A 19773-nucleotide genomic window follows, 5' to 3' on the forward strand; every position below is an offset into this window, starting at 1 on the left:
TCAGTCTCGGCAAAAGTGATAACAGAGGCTTAAATGAAAGAGCATCATCATGTCCAAGCCCTCCAATGGGGAACCAGCATGCTGGAGATCAAACAGCGATGATGTGTCACTGTGCTGCTCCCCTTCTGAAAAGAGAAACAGATCCTGCAGCATCCCTCCACTAGATGTTGCTGAGGAGAAGGCACAGCAGACAACAACAGTGATGGGGGTAAATGTACAAGTCTCATGACATTTCAGCACCTGCAAGTTGTTACTGCAGCAAATCACTCATGAGGCAGTGGAGAAATGTCTTAATTTTGCAAAAGAACCTGCATGCCCTGCAAAGAATAACTGCAAGGTAACAGGAGTGGATCTTTCTACACCAAGGGGAACCAAGACAGTTTTGAGGTACCAGATGGAGCCTGCTCTCTGTCTGCCAGGATCTGGCCACAGGTGAAGACAGCATGTGGTCAGGCCACACCTTGAGTATTGTGTCCAGTTCTGGGCCTCTCAGTTTAAAAAATAGGTTGAGGTACTTGAACATGTCCAGAGAAGGGCAACAAGGCTGGTGAGCAGGCTCGAGCACAGCCCTACAAGGAGCGGCTGAAGGAGCTGGGGTTGTTTGTCTGGAAAAGAGGAGGCTCTGGGTAGACCTCATTGCTCTCTGCAAGTACCTGAAAGGAAGCTGTAGCCAGGCAGGGGTTGGTCTCTTCTGCCAGGCACCCAGTGACAGAACAAGAGGACACAGTCCCAAACTGCACCAGGGCAGGTTTAGATTGAACATTAGGAAGAAATTCTTCATGGAAAGAGTGACTGCCCATTGGAATGGGCTGCCCAGGGAGGTGGTGGAGTCACCATCCTTGGAGGTGTTTAAAAGGAGGCTGGATGAGGCACTTAGTTAGAAGGGTTAGGTGATAGGTTGGACTTGATGATCCTGGAGGTCCTTTCCAACCTCTTTAATTCTGTGATTCTGCAGGAAGATGTAAGCTACTAACTCTCAACTTTGTACCTGGTTACTTGAGGAGGGGACCTTTTTTCCCCATGAGTTCTAATGCTGCTGAACTACTGCAGAGATGATCAAATGCCCCAGAAAAAAAAAGCCTAGGACACCAGAGTTTCCTGCAAAGGGGATCTGCATTACTCCTCTCCCAAGTAGCTGGAAGGAGTGGGAGACTGGCTTTGAAGACTATTCCTCTAGAACCCACTAAAGAGAAAAAGATGCTCTGATGATCAGAGTGCAGAAATCTGGCAGCATCCAGAGCTGGAGGGGTACTTCATGGAGAAGCTTTATGCAATGGCTCTGGCTTCCCCACACACTGTCTGAAGATGAGATGAAGAAGGTGAGACTAATAGTGAAGTGGAAAGAAGTCACTTCTAGAGGTGGTAGCCACAAGTACCTGAGCAAAGCAAGGTTTGCAGGGTGAGATAAAACATTACATCAGGGCAGCCAGTATCACTCTGTTAAAAGGGTAAGAGGCAAGCCTGCAGTCAGATGAGAAGTGATCAAATGCTTGGCTGCTGAAAGCTAGCCCATTTCTTTAACTCTTTCCATTTGTCTTATAGAAGGCATCATCCCCCTGAGAAACTTTGCCTTGCTTAACTCCTTTGCCACTATCAGGATTCACAGACAATTTTGGAGACCCTGGATCAGCTCCACAGAAGAATCTCTACCCTGGCTGAATGCTGGGCATCTCCCCATGCCTGCAGTGGGTGCAAAATGTGAAGTCAGGAAGGTGGCTGTGGCACCCTTGCTTGCCCTGGGTTTTCCATCACTTTGGAAATGAAAGGATCCAGAGCGCACAGTCCTGTGGCATTTGGAGTGGTGAACTCAGTCAAACTTCAGTTTGATTTAGTACAAAGCAGAGAAGATTAGCCTCCGTTGCAGCGATGACCTCAGTGGCAGAGATTGCTGGCAGAAGGGCAGAGCAGCTCAAACACCACAGCAGCCTCCAAAGAGAATTTGTAGTGGAGGTGTCAGACCAAGAAGTAAGCAGGGCTGTGGCAATAAGCTGAGCTCCCAGGCAAAACCGACAAGAGGCAAAGGACACAGATCCTTCAGTCTACATCTGTCCTGACTGTTCTCCTCTCCTCGGGGTGGTCTATGATAGGCAGTGAGACCTTCTTCAATGCCCCAACAAAGGCTACAGTAGCAGGGTCAGGGAGGGCATTCCCCAGTGCTGATGTGCAATACAAAACTAAGCTTTCTGCTCTACTCATGATCAACAGAGATCTTCAAGGTGAAAAAGATGCTTCAAGTTAAAAAAAAAAAACCCTCAGGTCATTACTGTTGGCCTTTGGGGTCATTTTAACAGAGAGCCTCATTTCACTCCCACACTGGCTTTCAAGTGGTACAGGATACCTCTGTACCTAAAACCCTCCACTTCTGCAACACTCTGCTGCTAAGTGCTGAGAATACACCACTGACATTAACGAGGGGCAAACCAAACACTCTTGCAGAACAATGCTGCACTTCCACAGCTTAAGCTTTCTGTGGTACTGCTATAACCTCCCAGAGGTTTCAGTTTCTTCGCTGTCCTGGACACAATCCCGGTGACACCTGGTGTTAGGTCAGCAGAAGCAGCCTCCTCTGTAGTCTCCTTCCCATATTTCCAGGCTTTTCCCCCTCACATCCTCCCCAGTCTGACCGCAGCAAGAGCAGACCAGAGGGCTGATTTTCAAGGGATGTCTCAGTGCCTGCAGGCACAGCGCAGGGGAGAGTGCAGCTTTGCAGAGCTGCTCGCTGGGCGTTTCTGATGAGGACGCCTCCATGGGTGAGCTGCCACCCCTCTCGCAGTGGGAGGTCTGTTTGGGGAGTGCTGCGGACGCCAAGCTAGACATTACAAGATCCAACTTTCCAGTGAAATTCAGACTTTTCTCTAGGACAAAAAACTTGAAAAAACACAGGGAGTGGGAATAAAATCAAAACAATAGCCTCTAAAGGCTAGCTTCTTAACACACCAGAGCATATAGCTGGAGGACAGAAAGCACCCCAGAAGATCTGCAGTGAGCACAGCTGGTGAGTGTGTAGACAAGCCCCTTCTCAGGCTGACTGCAGCCTGAGATAACAGACAAGGGGCACTGAAAAACACCAGGATCTGGAAAATACAGGTTTATTGCTGCACCTAGAAAGCCACAGAATCACAGACTTATTGAGGCTGGAATAGACTTCTGAGATCACCAGGTCCAGCCTATGACCTGACACCACCTCACCGACCAGACCGTGTCACTAAATGCCATATCCAATCTTTCCTTAAATACCTCCAGAGATGGCGATTCCATCATCTCCCTGGGCAGTCCATTCTGGGGTCTAATTACCCTTTCCATGAGGAAGTGCTTCCTAATACCCAACCTAAACCTCTCATCTTGTCACAAGTTGCCTGGGAAAAAAGCCTGACCCCCACCTGATTACAACTTCCCTTCAGGTAGCTGTAGAGTGTGGTAAGGTCCCCTATGAGTCTCCTCCAGGCTAAACAACCCCAGCTCCCTTAACCTCTCCTTATACGCTTTCCCTCCAGTTCCTTCACCAATCTTGTTGCTTTCCTCTGCATCTGCTCCAGCACCTCAACCCACACAGAACCCACGAAGCCACACAGAAAGGTGAGACTTCTAGCTCCCAAGCAGTACCAGAGATCGTTTTCATCACTGGTATTGGCTTCTGCAAGCTGCTTCTGTGGGTTGCAGAGGTGTTCAGTCCCTGGGACAGGGAGGAGGTAGGAGGACCATGACCCACTCTGGGAAGAACTCTCTGCTACAAGTTTCCTTTATCCCCAGGTGCCTAAGGACAACCAAGGCTTCAAGGAAATCAGTGTCCATTTCCACACCCGCCCTGGGGTCTACGTCAACCTACAGCTCAAGTCTTGCTGGTTTTAGTTTCCACAGACCATCTCTTGACCTTGTTCCAGCATGTTCTTCTCCACAGACCACTGTACACTTCAAAACAGTACATGGTCTGGCAGGTAATCGGGAGTAGTTCTGTCTGGCAGTGTGCCCACTACTAGCCCCACGCCCTGAGTTTGCCATAGTACATTACTTCAACACAGCTTTCTCACCAGAACTGCTCAAATACCCTGACAGTCCCTGGGCTTCCTCCCAGGCACATTCAAGTGTCTCTACTTTAGCTACTTCCTCAGCCTCTAATTCCCTTCTCCTGATATCAGCTTTCTCCAAGTTTAACTTCCAGCTCCCATATGCTCCAATCTCTCTGTTCTGACCCTTCAATGTGTGTTCCACTGCTTCCTCTAAATATTAAAAAAACTGGGATTTCATTGGACATCTCCTGATTTATCCTATCTTGCAGTGCCAAACATTTAATCCAGCCATCTCCAGCTGGAATTGAAGGATTGTAGCCACATGTGCTAGTTTGAGGCTAGCTAGAATGTTTTGGTGAGAAGAATTAGATTACAGGCTGTGAAAGGAAAACAATGGTGATGTCTACTTCACTCATAGGTTTGCTGAGATGTACAGGAACAAGAACAAAAACATAGATAAGGCAGTCGTCGTCTGGGCTTTGGGCTGACCTTTTCTCTCTCTCTCTAACCTAACCTGCCATCTTTGTGACTAATTCACCTGCTTCCTAATCCCCCTATCCAACCCTCCAAACTTACCTTGAATATAAGGCAAGATCTTGGGTAAGGTAGAGGGGCAGGAGGAAAGTGGAAGAGTGGTTGAGAGCCCCTCTTGGGGATTCATGTTTCTGGGAGGGCTGTTGTGTTTCTGTATTACTTTTCAACTTGCATATTTCTCCATATAGCTGTATATATGATAAATATCTGCTTGTATATTGTGCTAAGCTGTAAATAATAAGCTTCATTCAATTTCCAGAGCCACTGAGTCTAGTCTGGGTGATTTTCCAAAGTGGAGAGCGGGGGGAACACCCAAATCATCACACCACACAACAGCTTGGAGGTGTCCTACCACTCTTCAGAATCCTGCCTCTGGTTCATCTCTTTTTCATGGGTTGGGTGACAATCTTTACCCAAACGACTCATGGAGCAAGCTCTCAACTCTCCTCTTTTTCCCAGCGCTGACTCTGATATATCCTGGGCATCCTATTTTCAGCTCTCACTTACTTGAGCAACAGAGAACTCACAACTTCTATTACAGCCTGCATGAATATCCAACTCTGTCCCCACTTCTCTGAAGTGGCCTACCAATACACACCCTCCTAGCAGCAAACCATGCAGACAAAAGCCTGAGCAAAGCCTAACAAAACCTCTGAGACAAATGTAACAGCCACTGCAGAAAGTCCTGGCCAGGTCAACCCCACCCTTACCTTAATTCTGAATTCAGCTTTCAGCATGGTCCCCTTAGCATGCAGACAAAGCATTCAAGTGCCTTGGCTTTCCTGATGCTGGGCAAGACACAAAAAATAGCAGGGATTGGTCATGGCAGGTTCACTCAGACAGATGCCTGCCTCCAATTCTTCTTCTCTGATGTCTTTCCGCACACAAACACGTCCCAAACATGAAAGCTGCACTCGATGGAGACATCCGGACGTATCCAGACTCTACTAACAATCAGTGTCTCGGGCAGACAGTCAATCCAAACAAGTTCTCCATTTGTCTAGCTCTTGCCTGGCTGCACTTCTGTACATTTGTAACTGTTTACACTGAACTAGCTTCTGCCATTTCTGTCTCTGGTTGCTGGAATTAAATTCCTAATGCTGTCAAGCCTGCTCTGGTGCACGCCTCCCCAGGACACATGAGCAGCAAGGAGTTTTCTTTGAAGACCATGCTGCCAAGAAGAAAGCTGGAAACATCCCCTGGACATGTTATCTCTCTGCACGAGACACCAGGTCACTGAACCACAGCCCAGTGACTTTGAGTGAGCACAACACTGGCCAGCAAGGAAAGAACACAGAAGGAATGTGAGCAGCAGGCATGAATGACGTGGAGCGATGCCTTCACACTGGACAGGCGAGGACCTGGAGCCCTGCAGAGGAGGCATGGGGTGATGAGACAGCACAGATCTTGATGGCTCTATCGGGCAGTAAGATTATGGAGAAAGGCCTGCTTCCCTGCCTTTACTCTGGTGTGAGATTTCTGTGTGTGAAGACAGTACACCAGAGAAAAGCATGCCAGCCACCTGGTCTTCAACAGCTGAGCTCTCTTAGGCTGCCTCCATCGAATGTCTGTCTTACAGCTCCCTTCGCTGTGTGGTGTCCTGCATGTGGGGCTGGTTATGGGGCAGTCAATCAGAGGTAGCCAAAGCAGGAAGATACTTGCACACAATTAAACAGGATGAAAACAGCCCTTTTGCCTAGCCTGAATTCCTGCCAAAATCAACACCAGCCATTTGGTCTCCAAAGGAGATCTTTATCACCAAAGCCAGAGAGACTGAGAATGGGATTTTCTTGTGGCACAGGAAGACAGAAGACCCACAGGGATACATTTTTCATATCCCCCATGGAATTAATCTGAAAAAAAGACAGAGAAGAGAGAAGCATCTGTCCGCTCAGTGAACACCAGCAGTGACAACCTCCCTCAAGTTTCAGACGATGATAGGACACAGGGCATGTGCTGAGCTGTGGAAGTGGGACCTGCTGGCAGCAAGGAGGCATTTCTCAAGTGCATTTGCTCTACTGGCTAGCTGACTGCAAGGAACACATGGGATTATTTCCTGCCTGTTTTCATATCTTGGAAGCCTGTTATTAGAGATACATTTTGAAGCCTGAAGAACTAAGTACAGCAGAGCAAATCACTGCTGCAGCTCCAGCCATCAAGTGATACCTAGCATCCTGGACAGAAAAAGGAGGTGCAGAAGTTTTTACAGCCATCCACAGCTTAACTGAAATGTTAAGCAGCCCTCTGCTTCGTAATGAGTGGACTAAAGAGAGACAGGGTGAGAAACGGGGAGACTGCTGTGAGATGGGGAGTGGAAAGCCATAACTGGGGATGTGAAGGTCAGGGAGAAAGAGGAGGGAGCAGAGGCCTGTGTGAAGCATTACCTTGTTTGTGCTGAACCTGAAGACCCTGTGGTCACCTCTAAATCACAAGTGCCCAAGGCTCCCTTGGGACTGCGCATGGACAAGGGTAGACAAGCAGCAGCACTGCCTGGGACCACAGCAGAGCCATGCAGAAAAGGAAGATGACAACCATCAGAGCTCCCCATTTCTGTGCTGGGTTCCAGGATGCTGACAGCCTTGTCTGTGATTGTGAGGAATTTGGCTCCAGCTGGCTCTACCCCTGGCTAAGGAGGAACTGAATCAAGGGAGGGAGTATGTGAGTACAAGTGAGTGGGACAGCCTCTGGGCAGAGATAGAAAGCACCAACACCACACACGTTTGCATGAAACCTGCCACCTTGGACACCTCTGCCCTGCTCATGAGTCAAAGTCTCCTGGACTATGAGGTCTGTTTACTTCAGTCCTTGGATCCAGAGAAGGCACATGAACAAGCACTGAGGCACTGAGGCCAGGGAGCAGGTAGAGGAGAGGTGAGCAGCTCCCCGCCTGCGTTACACTGGACATGTGCACTTTGCCCCGCACCAGACCCACTCAGCACCAGCTGCCAGAGCCACTGTGCTTGTGGGCCTGCCTCCTCCATCCAGGAGCTCTTCAACGTGGCCTCTTTAGCACAACATGGGATGGGGATATGGTACATGGGTTCATGCCTGTCATGAAGCACCCCGATAAAAGCAGCCAAGCAATCCCCATCTCCCACTGGATCAGTCCATTCAGCTCCCAAGTGCAGCAGAAGTGGAGCTGGATGCCTGTGCCGCTGGAACGGCCCCTGGGTCTGCTCCTGCCAATTGTTTGATGTAGTGTTATTTCCAGAACCCCTGCCAAGCCCGTGCTGGGCGCAGAGCAAGCCTGTAACTTTATAGGGCTGAGGCTGCAGCCTCTTCCATCGACCTAGCACTGCACCTCCTATAACCATGGCTGCCCTTTTTCTGTTTTGCCCTCCAAGCAGGGCTAGCCTGGTGGGAACCATCAATCACACCAAGATTTTGCAGGGGCAATTTAAGGAGAAAGTGCTGAACCAGAGACCCGTGCTCAAAGCTGAGTGCTGCTCCCTGCTGCATGGGCTGAGGTAGTGGCCAGCACGACCCTGTGCACCACATCAGACATGCTGCCCATGCTTGAGAGCCTTAGCAAAGGAGAGCCATACATCAGGGGACCTGTTACTCTGCTCCATGCCTCCTTGGCCACGTGGTGCAGTCCAACCATTTCTGCATGCCAAGGGTGCAGGCCATCTCTTGCACAGCCCCAGGCAGCAAGAGTACTCACTTGGCCGAGGTGGGCAGGCCAGGCAGCGGTCCACACCCCAGAAGAGCCCCACACTGCCGCAGCAGTCCTCCAGCTTGGTTAGCCCTGGCAGGGGGTTGGTACACTGCAGAGAGAGAAGCAGAGAATCAGGCTTCTATTGGATGCAGTAGGATGAACTCCTGTCCACTGTGTTTGGCACAATGGAGGCAGAACCAGCATGGCAGACAACAGTTGGAGTCATAGGCTGGCACAGCCCTCCCAGCACAGCCCCCCACTGGACGGTGGTTTAAGACAATAAACAACTGTGCAGACAGAAAACCAAGAGATACCCCTGACTGCATCCCTCAAAGGGGAACAGGACATCAAACAGAACAGGAGATGAACCAGAGATGGTATCACCCAGCAAAGCCCTGGGATCAGCCCCATGCCTGGCTGATTAGCCAGGAAAATGGGTGCACCACTGCAGCCCTGCAGGGAGCTTGCGGTCAGGCACTGTTCCCTGCTTAATAAGTCACTCTCTCCTGCATCCCTCGCCCCCCTGGCAAGGCCCTCTGGATTACAGGCTTCCCTGTTCGAGCAGAGCTGCTGGGCCCACAGGCCAGAACTGGCTCCCATCCAGGCATACGTGGCCGCCTGCCCAGCACTTGCATACCAATGGGCTCGGCTGTGGCTGAGCGGGGAGAGGCAAGCTCTGCCTACGGGGGTCCTCGCCCCCTCCCGGGCACAGCATTGTCCTGGCTGGGTGAGGTGAAAGCACAGCAAGGCTGTCTCTGATGCCACCCTCATCCCCACAGAGTGTCTTCCACAGCCTCTCCAGGCATCCGTGAGCATCTCTGTGCACCGTCATCTGCTCCCAGCACCAGAAAGCTGCCGTTTCCCCACGGAGCAGCTGGGATTTTCCAGCCCCAGGGTCCGATCTCATTTGTTTTTACACTAGGGAATGGCTGAGAATGTAACACACTAGAAACACCTTGGATGGGAACTACTACAGGGTGGGATGGCAACCGGGAGCAGCCCCTCAGAAAGGGCTGGGGAGTAGTGGAGAGGGGGAGTAGCAAGGAAGGGGCCGAGTCCCAGGCTGCCCAGACATAGGGTTTCGCTGAGTGCAAGCTGCTCTGGAGGGAGCTCACAGGTGTTCCTGTGGGTGCCAAAACTCTGATGCTTTTCCAGTGACACAAGAAAAACATATGGGGAAAGACAAAATAAGAAATAATGATGACTGTGGGACAGTGGTGAGAAAGCCTCACATGTGCCTTTGCTTCCCAAGCCCTGACCAAGCTGCCCAGGAAGGCATCGTTCCATGAAAATCAGACTTTCATTTATCGTCTGAGAGGAAAAGGAATTTTCCTATGTTTTATATGTTTCCTACAATAATCTCAGAGTGTGCCTGTAAATGTTGCTATAAATAGGGCACCCTTCTTAAACGAGGCTGCGTGTGAAAGCCATCAAGTCTGGGCTGTGCTGCCCCAGGGCACAGCTTGGTGGGGGAAAGGCAGCAAGGTCTCCCTGTTGGGCCAAAACAAGGAGTTTTCTTCCCACCACTGACACACTGCTGCTCATGCCCACGGCGCCTGGGTGATGCCCACACTGGTGGTGAACAGCTTCACACAGTTAAAGGCCCCTGTTGCCCTGTATGCCAATGCAACCAACATGAATTTAAACCGACTCCGATGCTTGACAGGTGAGCCCTTACCTGCCCATGGAGAGCCTCCCGAAAGCACCTCCCCAGCAGCCCTGGGGCTCGCTGCTGCTGCTGGCCGCTCTCCGTGGCGATGCTGTTGCCATTCCCATGGGCAGAGGTGTACCAAGGTGCCGTGGCCAGCTGAGGCACCAGGATGGCCTCCACACTGTTCTCCTCTGACAACTCTGCATCACCTCGCACTCTGGCCACCTGGTGAATCTGTACGGTGGCTTCTGGAGGATGGTTGATGTGGACATTCACCAAGGAAGGGTTCAGGGAAGCTGGAAGATGAGTTTACATCACAGTTGTGACAATCTGGCAACAATACGGGACCCAAAGAGCATCTTGTCATCGACAAATTCACAAGGGAGGAAAGGTAGACTGATCCCACCAGGAAATCTAGAGGAAGATTGCATTTAGGAGTAAATACTTCTCTGGTCCAGCAACAGGACAAAATAATCCCCAACAAGCCAAGCCCTTCAGAAAATCAGGGAGCCACTTTTCTAACAGCCTGGCCTGGAAAGGTACGTATAAAGAGGTAGCAGCCCCCTTGGACCTGCTGAGGAAGATCTGAAGAGCACCCAATTAGGAGAACTATGTGGAGTCTGGAGCCACTGGCCACACTCACCCAGCTGGTTGGACAAGGGCAGAGTATAGGTGGAGTGCCTCACTGAACCACTAGACGGTGTCTTTGGGGCTCTCCTTCCTTGCTTCTTTTCCAGAGATGGAGCTGGCAGGTGGCAAAACTTCCCCGTGGAGTTGGAGGGGCACCAGCACTCATCCCGGCCCACACAACGCCCTCCATTCAGGCACGGGATCTGGCAGAAGTCTGCAAGGCAAAGAGAGGTCTGCTTAGCAAAGAAACTGAGACACTGCCTCTTGCAAAGGGGCAGCTGGGGAAGGACAGGCAGCTGGATCTGGGCCAGTACTACCCCCATAGCACCCAAGGACCAGGCCCAACACCAGGATGGAGTCAGTATTAGCAGCCCAGAGGGAGCCTGGCGTTCTTTCTGTGTCTCACCATCTTCCCCAAGCTCTGCTCAGGACTGGAGTCATGGGTTGAAAATGATCTCCTGGGACTTAGGGTCAAAGCCCACCTGGGACAGTCATGCAGAGCAGCCCCCCAGGGCCCAAGTGGTGATGGTGGCACAGCAGATCCCTCTGAGGAGAGCAAGAGCTATGGCAGCTGCATGTTGCTGAGCCAGCACAGTTCCTTCTCTACTGCATTGCCCTCTCTCAACTTGGCAGGGTTTTTGCTCCTAGCCAAGAAGGGAACTAAGTGGAGAGGCAGAAGGAGAGAATGGGCAGAAAGCCACATCCCCAGAGCCTGTCTCCCAGCCAGCCCTGGCCCTGCTACCAGCTCACGTGGAAGAAGTGCAGAGTGGGACTAAAGAACCAGGAGTAATTAATTTGCTCAGGCTTGGAAAAAGCATTCTCAGATGAAACCACATTCACATCTTTTCTGGCCTCATCAGGTACTTGGAGCAACCTAGAGCATTTCTCAATGTGAGTGACACTCAGGCAAAGCAGGGGATTTCCTAAGAGATCATTGTGACTCATCTCAGTGTGAGATGAGATGCTGCTGCTGCACATTCTTGGATGGCTGGTCAAGTTCATCCCAAAGAATGAGCTCCCACGCTGCTCCAAGTTCATTTACTCAAACCCAGCAAGTGGTTTTGAAGGGAAGAGACCCATCTTTGGGCAGGGATCTACAAAGAAATTCCTGTGAACCCCATATCAGTCGGTGTCCACTACAGCCAGACTTTGAACCCTCTTAGTGTTAGAGGAATTTGAGAGTTAGAGAGGCTTTCAGAAGACAAGTCCCTCTAGGTCCGGAGGGCTGCTCCCACCAGTGGCCTCCAAGATGATGCCCAACTCACAGCCGAGTGTCACAGTGACCTGATAAGCAATCCCAGCCACGCTGAAAGGCAAGCAGAGGTTTCTGCAGCCTTGTTTATAAGAGCAGCTTGCAACCTGCAGCCAGCTCTCCCGGCTGCCACGTGAGTGAAAGGAGAGAACAGGAGGAAATTAGATGATGAAAGTCAGCCCCAAGACAGGGTGCCAATGAAAGCAGTGAGCTGGCTCTGAGAAGGAGGGGGTGGCCAGCCTTGGCCGCAGGCCTGACTCAAACACACGCATCCCTTCTACCTGGGGTGGGATGGAAATAGAAGTTGCTTGCCCAGAACAGAGAACAATGAGGCAAGGTCTGTCTTCCTCCCCCAGAGACAGAGGCGGAGTAAGCCCCAAAGACCCCAGGAGACATCTTCCAAGGCACTGAGAGAGGACATCTCCTCTCAGCCCGGTAGCAGCCCAAACACTCAGTCTGGAGGGGTAGGAAAGGGAGGAGGAGTGTAGGGGAGCAGGCAAGATGAGCTGAGAGCCCTGGGGGTGCTCACAGATGCGGAAGCCAGACTTGGGATCATGGTCATGCCCTCCCTGACTATAGAGAGTGGTGGTGTCTCCTTTCTCGCAGCTGTTGTAGCAGCGTCCGCTCCGGCACGTCTGTTTGCAAATAGTTGGTGTGAAGACGATTTTTATCTTCCTAATTTTCTCTGTCAGGTTGGCCCCTACGAAAGAAAAGGACAGTCCTAAGTGATAAGAGCATCTCCAGGCCACGGGGCCAGTAATTCTCAGCTCAAGCTCTAAGTATTCCCAGAGCAAAGAGCAGTCTGTGTACCTCCCCAGGGCAGTGACTCTTCTTGCCCCTTGCTCACCCTGGCTTGTCCTCTGCTCCAGCATTAGTAACAGAATCACAGAATCATAGAATGGTCTGGGTTGGAAAGGACCTCCAAAGATCATCTAGTTCAATGCCCTCTGCAGCAAGCAGGGACATCCTCAACTAGATCAGTTTGTCAACACGTGAAAAATGACAAGCAGCACACTCTGCCCGCCCAGCTGGAGCACATCAATCCCTCTGAGCGGACACACACACGTTAATTCCAGTACCAAGGGTGTTTTCCTGCTTTAGACAATGTTCTTTCTCCCAGCCACATTAGTTAGCTGGGAAGACTGGCTGCCCTTTAAACCACTGGAAGGCCTCCCACATGAACATTCATGCTGGTATCCATCAAAGAGTGCATCAAGGCTTGAAAATCCATCATCTTCCTACAAGTGACCACTGACCTCCTGCAGTTATCTGCTGTCCTCTCCTAGTTTCTCACCATCCTCACGTTAGATATGGGGAGAAACTGCACTTAATGCTCTTGGAAGTTTGTGAGAAATGCACAACAGACAGAGCTATTGTGTAACCATGAGCCAGCTGTCTTGACACCAGAGCCCTCCAACCCTGCCCACCAAGACAGCTGCTTCTGTGGGTGCTCTTCTTTCTGTGCCAGAGGCAGCAGTTGCATCTCAGGCCACTTTCAGATTACAGTTTCAATCAGGCTCATGGCTGAATGTCACACAGCGACTTTTTGGGGCATCATGGCTTCAGAGGGAGCAAAGCTGCAGAAGACATATTGCATCTGCCCTAGCTGAGGAGGCACTGAGGCTCAGCAACTGCATGTCCCAGCAGCCTGGTCTGATCCCTGCTCCTGTCAGAAGGCACCAAAGGAACAGCCAAAGGGAAGAACTAGATGCTGGTTGCACAATCTGATCTCAAGGGCTGCTCAGGCCAAGGAGGAATTGGCTGGACTTGGCGATCTCAGAGGTCTATTCCAGCCTCAATAATTTTGTGATTCTGTGAAGCTAGGAGGCATCTTTCCTACAGACTGAAGCAATCTCCCTTCAGAACAGCATCCTGAGGTGATGTTCAACACCTTTGGGAGGCATTAGTCACATCACCCTGGCACCTCTCCCCTGCTGTCAGCATTTTGCTCCCTCTGTCGGTTCTCCTTCAGCAGGGTCTTTTTCTTTGTCAAGTCCAGCAATTCTCATGCTGACCTTCCCTATACTTCCTACCCAGTGGTACAGTCCCAGGAGTTCAGGTTTCCTTAGACCTTTCCCACAACACCCCAACAAGAAGCCCCAGAAGGGTGAAAGCCCTGGAAACCTTACCCCTTGTAGATAAAGTGTGCTCCTGGGAAACCACATGTGGCCCAGAGCTGCCTTGCTCATGTCCATTCCCATTGGGGAGCGCATTAGAGATGAGGTGGCCATTGCTGGATGGGTAGCGCTGGACAGTTCGTGATGGGCCTGTGTCTTGGGGGGGAACAGGAGAGCCAATTCTGCTCTGAGTGCTGTGGAGGAGAAAAAAAAAGAAGTGACACTCCTCACAAATAACTGCTGACCCACAGTGCCTATCCACCAGCATACCCTGCAGCAACCTTCACTGCTGAGCTGCCTGAGCCTCCACCTAGGCACAGAGTTCTGCCTACCTGAGCACTCCTCACCTGCTTCCAGTCATCAGAATGGTACTATTTCATTCTAGGAACTGTAGTACTCACCAAGATACTCTCCATACCATCACATCAGGCTGCCCCACCACAGAGATGCCCCACTGCCTTGAAGAACCTCTACCAGCCCATCACGCTCAAGGGCTGCTCCTCTCCCCATATCATGCTCAAGGGCTGCTCCTTTCCCCATCACACCCTTATCCCAGCAAATAATAGCAGCCCCAAATACTCTTGCTCTTACAGTGGGAACTTTCTTAGTACCTGACTTCCCAGTTCCAAACAAGCACCATGAAAACAGCAAGGCACTCCAAAGAGAAGCTAGGGCAAGCAAACAAGCAAAAGAGAAAATGACCAAGAACTCAAGCCTCTAAGTGCAGTTACAATTTTCTGCAGTAACTTCATTTATGGCTTGTGGTGTTTTCTGGGAATTAAACATGGAGAAGCCACCCAGCTTACAAGGTCACACTTCATATGCTCTTTTATAAAGCCAGAGCACTTCGCATTAACCCAGCAAAACAGCACATGTTCCTCCACTGCACTTGCTCCTGTTCCATTTTACTGAGTGGCAGCACCAAGCTTCCAATAGGGTGCTCTGTGCTTACCAGCAAATGTCTCTCTCACTCTTGCCTGCACCAACTGTGAGGAAAAAGGCTTTAGTACACCAGGGGCCAAAATATTTTGGCTTCCCATATGCCCCCTTGAGTTTCTTTGAAAGTTCCAGCCTTGAATTGCCTTGCAACCTCACTTAAACACTGACAGGTCCTCTGCATACCCTATCCAGCACCTCCATTTCTGACCAATGACTGAGGCAAAGAGGCTAGGTCCATCCCACCAAAGTGTCCAGAGAGGTCCACCCCATTTCATGTTTTGATTTTTTTGTCATTTTCCCTGTCACAGTCAAAACAGGGGAGGTGTTACAGTATCTAAAAGAAACACAGATATCTAAATCCAACAAGCCTGGATGATCCAATGAGAGCTGGCTGACAGCAGCTCTGGCTCACTGACATTTCTGGCTTGGATTAGCTTGGAATAAGGGTGAGATATGGGGAGATGGAAAGCGAGCTAATGCTGTGCTGGTATTTACACAGTTCAAGTGCAGTCCACCAGGTAACTGTCAGCCCTGGACAACAGAATGGAAAAGATGATGCACAGGTCAATTAATTGGGAACTGAAGGCAAGAAATACAGAAGTGGAGTCAAATCAATGGGGGCTGTGGGGAAGCCCTCTTGTCAAAGTACTCCTTTCTCTTAATTGAATGGAATTACACACATGCACACCGATGGGCTGAGAGCCCATGCTGCTCTGACAGAAAAATAAACAAGGCAGTCCAACGTCCATCAGGCACACGTGAAATGAATAACAAACTGGCTGTGTGACAGAACACAAGCAGCAGTTGTCACTGGGGAGGGAATCAGATGGGTTCCAGGGTGATCAGTACAAGATCTGGCACGGCTCAAGAGTTTCATAAAATATTATCATCATTTTGAAATAAACACAAGATGGGCATTGATAAGGTCTGCTGCTGACACAAACATTTGCAGCGTGGTGTATCATGATGAGAACAGAGCAATCACACTGAGCATTTTGGATCACTATGGTGGGCAAATCCATCCAAGCAAGATGGGATTTTATAGAGCCAAACACAGAACTACACTTCTAGGAAGAAGGAATGTAGGCAGCAGTTGCAGACCCGAGACAGTCCTGGAAAACAGCAATTCTGTAAAGATTTTGAGGGTAATGGCAATCAATTAAATATCAGCTGTTGGTACAGTGCCCTCAATGACATCAGAACAGTGAAACAGGGAGGTATTCTTGCCTCTCTACACACTTAGTCTAGTTCAGAGGCATCCCTGCCCATCGCAGGGAGGCTGGAGTGGATGATCTCTAAGGTCTCTTCCAACCTAAGCCATCCCATGGTCTCATCACAGCAGGGTGTATCACAGAACCTTAGAGTGTGGAAGGGACCTCCAGAGATGAGCAAGTCCAGCACCCTGCCAAGCAGGATCCCTTAGGGTAGTTGGCACAGGAATGCATCCAGGTGGGTTTTGAAAGTTTCCGGAGAAGAAGACTTCACAACCTCTCTGGGCAGCCTGTGCCAGTGCTCTGTCACCCTCACTGTAAAGAAGTTCCTCCTCATTTTGAGGTGAAACCTTCCATTACAGACCTGTCAGCCTGACCTCAGTGCCAGGCAAGGTGATGGAACAGGTCATCTTGAGTGCCATCACAAAGCACCTACAGGATGGCCAAGGGATCAGGCCCAGCCAGCATGGCTTTAGGAAGGGCAGGTCCTGCCTCACCAACCTGATCTCCTTTTATGATCAGGTTACCTGCCTGGTGAATGTGGGGCAGGCTGTGGATGTAGTCTACCTGGACTTCAACAAAGCCTTTGACACCATCTGCCACAACAAGCTCCTGGCAAAGCTGGCAGCTCCTTGCTTGGACAGATTCACTGATATGGGCCAAGAACTGGCTGGAGGGCAGGGCCCAGAGAGTGGTGGTGAATGGTGCCACATCCAGTTGGCAGCTGTCACCAGTGGTGTGCCCCAAAGGATCAGTGGTGGGCCCAGTCCAGTTCAATATCTTTACTGATGATCTGGACCAGGGCATTGAGTCCTGCATCAGTAAGTTTGCAGATGACACCAAGCCAGGAGCAGTTGTGGATCTGTTGGAGGGTAGGAGAGCCCTGCAGAGGGACCTAGATAGGCTGGATGGGTGGGCAGAGGCCAATGGGATGAGATTCAACAAGGCCAAGCGCAGGGTTCTGCACTTCGGCCACAACAATGCCAAGCAGTGCTACAGGCTGGGGACTGAGTGGCTGGAGAGCAGCCAGGCACAGAGGGACCTGGGGGTACTGGTAGTTAGTAGCTGAAGATGAGCCAGCAGTGTGCCCAGGTGGCCAAGAGAGCCAATGGCATCCTGGCCTGCATCAGGAACAGTGTGGCCAGTAGGACAAGGGAGGTTATTCTTCCCCTGTACTCAGCACTGGTCAGGCCACACCTTGAGTACTGTGCCCAGTTCTGGGCCACTCAATTCAAGAGAGATGTTGAGGTGCTGGAACATGTCCACAGAAGGGCAACAAAGCTGGTGAGGGGCCTGGAACACAAACCCTGTGAGGAGAGGCTGAGGGAGCTGGGGGTGTGCAGCCTAGAGAAGAGGAGGCTCAGGGCAGACCTCATTGCTGCCTACAACTACCTGAAGGGACATTGTAGCCAGGTGGGGTTGGTCTCTTCTCTAAGGCAACCAGCAACAGAGCAAGTGGACACAGTCTCAAGTTGTGCTGGGGGAAGTATAGGCTGGATGTTAGGAGGAAGTTGTTGGCAGAGAGAGTGATTGACATTGGAATGGGCTGCCCAGGGAGCTGATAGAGTCACCATCCCTGGAGGTGTTCAAGAAAAGAGTGGATGGGGCACTTAATGCCATGATTTAGTTGATTGGCTAGGGCTGGGTGCTAGGTTGGACTGGATGGTCTTAGAGGTCTCTTCCAGCCTGGTTGAGTCTATGATTCTGTGTTCCAATTTGTATCCATTGTTCCTTGTCTTACTGCTGCTGACAAAGAGATTTGCCCCATCCACTTGACACCCACTCCTCAGATATTTATAGACATTGATGAGATCTCCTCTCAGTCTTCTCTTCTCCAGACTGAACAGCCCCATGTCTCTCAGTCTCTCTTTGTAGAGGAGATGCTCAAGTCCACCAGCCATCCTTGTGGCTCTCTTCTGGGATCTTTCCAGCAAGTCCCAGGTCCCTGTCCCTCTCAAACTGAGAAGCCCAAAACTGGATACAGTATTCCAGCTGTGGTCTCACTAGGGCAGAGCAGAGCCAGAGAAGTACTTCCCTAGACCTGCTGGCAAAGCTTTTCCTGATGCACCCAAGGATGCCATTGGCTCTCTTGGCCACAAGGGCACATTACTGCCCCAACATTATATACATACATATGTGTTAAAACATCACATCTAGCTCCCACGTGAAATAAACCACATCTTCTGAGGAATGTTAAAAAATCTGAAAGGATAATTTGAGGCCTTTCTGAGAGAAACCTGAAGTGTTCAATCCTGTCAATTTAGCAAAAGGAAAGATGAAGAGGTGCCCCAATTAGGAGGCACAGATTCCTCCACAGAAACAAAACACCAGGTGTAAAGAGCCTCGTAATCTAACCAAGAAAGGCAAGCCATGAAACAACATCTGCAAAGCCGAGCAAAGGATTGCCTGCTGGCAATCACACCCACACACAGCAGCCTAGCTGCTTTCCTTCTGCACAAAACCACTGCAGTGGTGGATGCAACTCCTGAGAACATCGCTTCAGGAGAGGAAAGTGTGCTGCAGGGAGATATCCTGGAACAATGCAAATGCAGCTAAATAAAGATGCATAATCTCTGCTGTCCTGGAGGTGATTTTACATTATCTACTGATCGCTTCTGGCCTTGAGCTGCAGGAATCCAAAAGTGAAAGGTTTAACCCCAGAGACAGAAGTCCCCAGTCAGGATACTCATTACCCTACTGCTTTCAATGCAGGAAACTCTTATAAATGAGGGCTGATAAACAGGAGTCCTGAGCAGACAGCAGAATTACACTTCTAGGAAGAAGGAATGATGACAGCAGTTGCAAATAGGAGACAGCCATGGAAAACAGCAGTACTGTAAAGATTTTGAGGGTAAAGGCAATCAATTAAATATCAGCTATCAGAACAACCTGTCTTGCAGGACAGACACTTAGCATTGCAGGCCACAGGTTCCTCTGCTGTTTGTAGTAGCGTCTGATCACAGGTCATTGAAGAACAGACAGAGCAAATTGGATTAGTCAAAGAGTAGAGATGGATAACAACATTCTCACCTGTTGAAAGAAATGCTTGTTACAATCTGGATCTAACCTGAGATGAGGACAGCATGCAGTGCTTGTTTTTCCTTAATAGGCAATGCTAATCAGAGTAATTAGAGAAGTGAACTTATTTTCCGTCTGCTTGAGTTCCTACCAGCCTCTCTCAGAAGCTCTCCCGAGATTCTTCAGCATACCACATACCCCTGATGGCTGTAGGGGCCTGGCAGACCTGAGCTACTAATCAGCCCTCCTGCCAGCAGCAGAACTTCTAGTGCCTGTTAGCTACTGCTTTGTTGTCTGGTGTACTACTGCCAATTCTCTGGTGACAAAAATGTCTGTATGGAGCTCTAAGGAGGCTAGAGGTCTGTTGAGGGCTAGTCCAGAGCTAGGTGAGAACTAAGAAGCCCTGGAAGCTCAGGCACATATGTACTCTGTTCTCTGGTGAGAGACTCAAAGCACAGTCCTATAGGTGGATGTCATTGGAGTTCCAAGGTCTTTTACTGTATAGATAGAAGCATCCCAAGGAAAAGAAGTGAGTGTTTCCCAAACCAGCAACATTATTATCCTAGTGCTGGTTACTTGAGGGCAATTTCAGCCCGGAGCTCTGAAGAGTCAGCAGGTGAAGTTGGCTGATGGCATAAGACAGGGAAATATCAACTCTTGTACTTGAAAATACTCGTATCTACGCTATGTGCAAGTAGCAGGGCTTGGCTGGGTGCTGCCCATTGCCTGTCTGAAGGAGTCCCACCCCTTGGCCTT

General features: G+C 50.3%; 1 protein-coding gene across 1 annotated transcript in view; it reads right to left on the minus strand.

Annotated features, from left to right (window-relative positions):
• Positions 1 to 19773, minus strand: part of LTBP2 (latent transforming growth factor beta binding protein 2) — a 73620-nt gene that overhangs the window by 25186 nt on the left and 28661 nt on the right. The window contains 5 exon segments of the mRNA XM_064154842.1: positions 8206 to 8308; positions 9878 to 10146; positions 10494 to 10694; positions 12262 to 12432; positions 13862 to 14043. Of these exon segments, the coding sequence (XP_064010912.1) occupies positions 8206 to 8308; positions 9878 to 10146; positions 10494 to 10694; positions 12262 to 12432; positions 13862 to 14043 (926 nt within the window).

The sequence above is a fragment of the Pogoniulus pusillus genome, chromosome 1, assembly GCF_015220805.1.
Source record: "Pogoniulus pusillus isolate bPogPus1 chromosome 1, bPogPus1.pri, whole genome shotgun sequence".
In the NCBI taxonomy this organism is placed as follows: Eukaryota; Metazoa; Chordata; class Aves; order Piciformes; family Lybiidae; genus Pogoniulus; species Pogoniulus pusillus.